We start from the raw sequence: 5,698 nt of genomic DNA, 5'->3' as shown, positions 1-5,698 counted from the left end.
AGGTCTGGGTAGGAGCTGAGATTCTGCATTTCTAAGAAGCTTCCAGGTGACGACCATGGTCTAGAAGACGAGCCCAGCCACAGATGTGACACTTGCAGGCCCCAGGGGGCCAAGCTCATCTGTGTGCAGCAGGGGAGGCGGGAGCTTGGCTACGTGGCTGGGCGTCCACGTTCCGTCCCGTAAGCAAGGCCCTACAGGACACGGGGCAGACCCAGAGCTGGAGGGCAGGGCCTCAGCCTCCAGCACAGCGCAGTCTTGCCTCAGGTCCTAACGTGTCAGGAGTGGGTGGATTAAGGTTTAAGAAAATAGTTTATATGTTTAGAAGAGTTGAGAGTCATTCTTATTTTTTTAGGGAAGAAATTGTATTTAATTAGGTTAATTAATCATTTTTAGTTGAAGTATAGTTGATTTACAATGTTGTGTTAGTTTTAGGTGTACAGCACAGTGATTCATATATATATATTCTTCTTCAGATTCTTTTCCATTATAGGTTATTACCAAATATTGAGTATAGTTCCCTGTGCCATAGAGTAGGTCCTTATTGGTTATGAGAGTCACTCTTTAAAAATCAGAATATTGGAGTGTGCAGTGAAGCGGAGGCAGAGCGGCTCCGCGAGCTCCTCTCTCTCCACTTTCCCATAGAGAACCCCTGACTGGCCGCTGAGGGCGAGCCACACACACGCCCTCGCGCCCGGCGAACCCGCGAAGTCAGTATCATATGACACAGGCTTTGCCGCAGTTCATCTTCCTCCCTGTGTACTTTCCGTTTGCCTTCCTGGAATTCTGCTGCATCACAGAAGCTGGAAGTTCTGATGTTCCATTGAAATCACGATGGAAAGTCTTGACTTGACCGGTCAGAGTAATGAAAGGCGGTAATAGAAATAAAGATTATTCCGCAGAAGGAGAAGGAGCTGGAAAAGGACCAAAACGAAAGTGCCTTCAGTGGCATCCATTGCTAGCAAAGCAACTTCTTGACTTTTCAGAAGAGGAAGAAGAGGAAGACGAAGAGGAGGATATTGATAAGGTTCAACTTCTTGGGGCCGCTGGTCTAGAGCAAGATGGTGAAACTGAAGATGATGAATCACCAGAACAGCGAGCCCGGAGACCAATGAATGCATTTCTCTTATTTTGCAAACGTCATCGCTCTCTCGTACGTCAGGAACACCCCAGGCTTGATAACCGAGGTGCTACCAAGATACTAGCTGATTGGTGGGCTGTTCTCGATCCAAAGGAAAAGCAGAAATACACAGACATGGCCAAGGAGTATAAACATGCATTTATGAAAGCAAATCCTGGCTACAAATGGTGTGCTACCACAAACAAGCCTGTGAAATCCCCAACATCCACTGTCAATCCACGGGAGAAACTATGGGCCTTCCCATCTGACTCTTCAAGAGCCTTGCCAAGCCCCAAGAAAACAAAGCCTGAAGAAATGCCTCAGCTTAACTTTGGGATGGCTGATCCTACTCAAATGGGAGGCCTGAGCATGCTGCTTTTAGCTGCAGAACATGTTCTTGGGACACCAGAGATATCCTCTGGCACTTGCAGGCCTGATGTTTCAGAATCCTCTGAATTGCGTCAGAAGTCACCATTATTTCAGTTTGCCGAGATATCTTCAGGTACCTCCCACCCTGATGTTGCGTCAAAACAATGTCAAGCATCAGCCTTGTTTCAGTTTGCAGAGATTTGTTCGAAGACTTCACAGTTGGGCGGTGCTGAACCTGTAAAACGCTGTGGAAAGTCTGCCCTCTTTCAACTGGCAGAGATGTGCCTGGCATCAGAGGGGGTGAAAATGGAAGAATCAAAGCTAATAAAAGCCAAAGAATCAGATGGCGGAAGAATTCAAGAATTGGAGAAGGGCAAGGAAGAAAGAGAAATGAAAATGGAGAAAATCGATGAAGCCAGGTTCCAGAAAGAAGCAGAATTTGAAACATCAGCTAAGGAAAATGTAAGAGATTCTAAGGAATTAAGTAATTTTGAGGAGCTGCGAATGGATGATATAATGGGTATAAAAATGGAAGATCCTAAAGCAATTAAAAAGGAAGAATTAGAGGAAGATCAAAAATGTAGTCACTTCCCTGATTTTTCTTACTCTGGCAGTAGCAAGATAATAATAAGCGATGTTCCCAGTAGAAAGGATCCCATGTGCCATCCTCATGGCATTAGGATCATCGAGGATCCCACAGCATTAAGCAAACCAGACAAGCTAAAAAAGAAAAAGAAGAAAAACAAAATGGATCGACATGGAAATGATAAATCCACACCCAAGCAGACTTGCCAAAAGAGGCAGTCCTCGGAATCTGATATCGAGAGTGTCATGTACACCATTGAAGCTGTTGCAAAGGGAGACTGGGGCATCGAGAAGCTTGGAGATACCCCTCGCAAGAAGGTCCATACATCCTCGAGTGGCAAGGGAAGCATTTTGGATGCCAAGCCACCAAAGAAGAAAGTGAAATCAAGAGAGAAGAAAATGTCAAAGGAGAAATCCTCAGACACCAGCCAAGAGTCAAGACCTCAAGATTTTATCAGTATTTCTGCCAGCAAGAACATTTCTGGTGAGGTACCAGAGGGTATAAAAGCAGAACCTTTGACCCCTACGGAGGCTGCATTACCACCCAGTCTATCGGGACAGGCCAAGCCTGAGGACAGTGAGTGTCACAGAAAAATAGAGACTTGTGGCTCCCGGAAATCTGAGAGGTCTTGCAAAGGTGCTCTTTATAAAACCCTGGTGTCTGAGGGTATGCTCACGTCTCTGCGAGCTAATGTTGGCAGAGGGAAACGAAGGTCAGGAAAAGGAAAGTCCTCTGATCATGAAGAGTGTTGGCATGAAGAAAGCTGGACATTTCACCAGAGTGGGACCAGTGGAAGCAAGAAGTTCAAGAAGACAAAGGCAAAGGAAGACTCTCTCCTTGGCTCAGCAAAGCTGTGTGAAGAATGTGAAAAGAAATTCCACAGCCTCCCTCAGTATAGTCCTGTTACATTTGACGAGAAATGTGTACCTGTCCCAAGAAAAAAGAAGAAGACTGGACATATGTCCTCAGAACCGACCCAAACCAGCAAAGGTCCTTTCCAGTCTCAGAAAAAGAACTTATTCCACAAAATTGTCAGCAAATACAAGCACAAAAAGGAGAAGCGTAATGGTCCGGAAAAAGGAAGTGGGGATAAATGGTCAAACAAGCAACTCTTCTTGGCTGCCATTCACCCTACAGAAGCCATATTTTCAGAAGACAGAAACACCACAGAGCCTGCTTATAAGGTTAAAAATGCCCCATCCATTCCCAACACTCCAGAGCCAACAACAGTGCAAGAACCCTTGGTGGGCAGTCAAAAGAGAAAAGCAAGGAAAACCAAGATCACACACCTTGTCAGGACAGCAGATGGCCGGGTATCACCAGCAGGAGGTACTTTGGATGACAAACCAAAGGAACAACTGCAGAGGAGTCTCGTTAAGGTGACCGAGACAGGCTGCAATGACGAATGCTCACACAACCAAGAGGCCACGGAGACGCGGAGCAGCACCCCGGAGATGCCCGCCGTGTCTGCGTTCTTCAGCCTCGCTGCGCTGGCCGGAGTGGCTGCCGTGGAAAATGCATAGAAGTCAGAGATCCACTCCGCTCACCCATGACGGACAGCCAAAAGAAATGCCCCAGACTCCTGTACTTATTTCTTGCGCTGACCAGTGAAGCGCCCTTTAATTGTAAAACATTGTGCTTTACCTACTACCCTAGCCTTGTCTTTATTGAGAGATGCTAGTGAGTCCATGTGGTGGAAACTATAGACAGCAAACAAGTGCTTGTTGCCCTACACGGCCCAGATTCACTTGAAGCAGAAGTTGGCACCCTGGGCCAGTTTGTTCTTTCAGAACCCAGAGTCTTTGAGGGTGATGTTGTCTGTCTGATAATGAGCAGAAATGGGATGATCCTAGAGCTTTGCTTTCTATTGAAGGCTTTTGATGGTAATAGGTGGTAACTTGGTAAAAGGCTGCCTTTACTGTAGCTCATCCAGCATCTCTTTTACCAACCAGAGAGTGTGAAACTAGTTTCATATATTACCTAGTTATTCTTTCCAAACAAAAACAAAAAACAAAAAAACAAAAACTGACACACTGCACTAGTTATTATTAGATATTCTTAGTCTTTTTTGTACATGGAGGTTTATGTTCTAAGATGGTTTATATAATAGGTTATACCTACATTTATATTTTAGAATAATATTAAAAAGCCTCTTCCAGAGACTCCCAAACAGCACGGGCAGGCAGATGTACCAGTGTTAGCGGTGTATGCTCGGCCTTGTGGTCCATCTATTCTGCACTTTTATATTTGCCACCAGAGTGGTAGTTTGCTGGCCAAAAGAGAAAGAGAGAGAAGAAGAAAAATTACAGTTCTTACAGCAGAATTTGTTTCTTAGCCTTGAGTGACCAAGAAGAATTTGCTTGGGTCCAATTGTGGCGAATATTTTCCCAGACAGGGGAAGAGTCCAGCAGATTACAGATTACTGATGTTTTCATGCCTTGAGGATTCTTTTATTTTTACACAAGGGTCTGAGTGACCAATGGATCGTTCATACAGACAAAAAAAGAAACATAGTATTCAGAAGTGACCTTAGTATTACTTCACTATTGAGAACACATTGAAGACACACTCACTTTGTGTGGTCTTTGAGCTACAGCCCTTTTACATGCATCCCAGACAGACTGGACGGGTAGCAATTGCTATGCACAGCCTAATTGGCACTGCAGGTTTTTAGAGCCATTTTGAGTTTTTGTGGTTACGGAGGTATTGATGAGGGAGGTGTGCCTGACCAGAGTGGGACTCGCAGTTATAGATCCACCTGCAAGTTTCCTGTTTCCTTTTCATGTTTTGTTGCTTTTGAACATAAAACCAACTATACATATTCCAGTGCATCTGGAATAACTGGCTTAGAACATTCAACATATTGACTCCACCACCTGACGTTCACAGTATCTTGTTTCTTAGCAACAGATGCAAAGTGATAAATCAAAATTAGTCGGCGGCTACAGATTTTACCGGGTATTTGTTCCATAGCACAAAGTATTTCCCCACTCTTGCATCACAGCACAAACTACCAAATTTTAATTATTGGATTCCAGCAATAATTTTTACTGGTTTTCAAAGTGGCGGAATTTTGATAGTGTTAGTTCAAGTTGGAAACTTTTGAATTAGATCTCTAAATGGTGACAGTTTACAAGGTTTTATCTAGCTATCTTATTTATACTTGACTGAATTGTAATGATGATTTTTTTTCTAATCGTAATTTGACCTAATAGCCATACAAAAAAATGCCTCTATTAGTACTGACTAGGTTTAGCTTTTCGCGGTTGTAGATGTTACTTCAGTTTCGGTGCGGGAAAACCTGTACAACATACTAACAGAATTGAAAAAGAACAGAGAGATTTGGGCTCTTTATTTTTTCAAAGCAGGTAAAGAGGGCATCAGGGCATTGGAACGGTGTCCTCAAAAATGCATATTCCTTGTGGGCATGGAGGAAGAAGGAATTAGTAAGCAAGGTTAATCAGAGGCAGAAGCTTAGCCCCATTCACACAGAAATAAATCAGGTGAGCAACCCCAGATTTTAGCATGATATTTTTACTATGATGCTGTTGTATTAATATTTTCTAAATTTCGAAACACAAAGTGAATGTTTGAAAATTGCTGGGTCCCAGTGTTGGTGGCTGTTG

General features: G+C 43.8%; 1 protein-coding gene across 1 annotated transcript; it reads left to right on the top strand.

Moving 5' to 3' along the window:
- Nucleotides 1-862: 862 nt before the first annotated feature.
- LOC307050297 (HMG box transcription factor BBX-like) lies at nucleotides 863-3,683 on the top strand (the record flags this gene model as incomplete). The annotated part of the gene is given in 2 exon segments (XM_079700242.1): nucleotides 863-3,588; nucleotides 3,590-3,683. Coding segments are annotated over 2 exon segments (2,820 nt in total).
- Nucleotides 3,684-5,698: the final 2,015 nt, after the last annotated feature.

Source organism: Hyperoodon ampullatus, assembly GCF_949752795.1.
Source record: "Hyperoodon ampullatus genome assembly, chromosome: 1".
Classification (NCBI taxonomy): Eukaryota; Metazoa; Chordata; class Mammalia; order Artiodactyla; family Ziphiidae; genus Hyperoodon; species Hyperoodon ampullatus.
The sequence above is the reverse complement of the archived record's forward strand: the minus strand, read 5'-3'. Positions and strand labels throughout refer to the sequence as shown.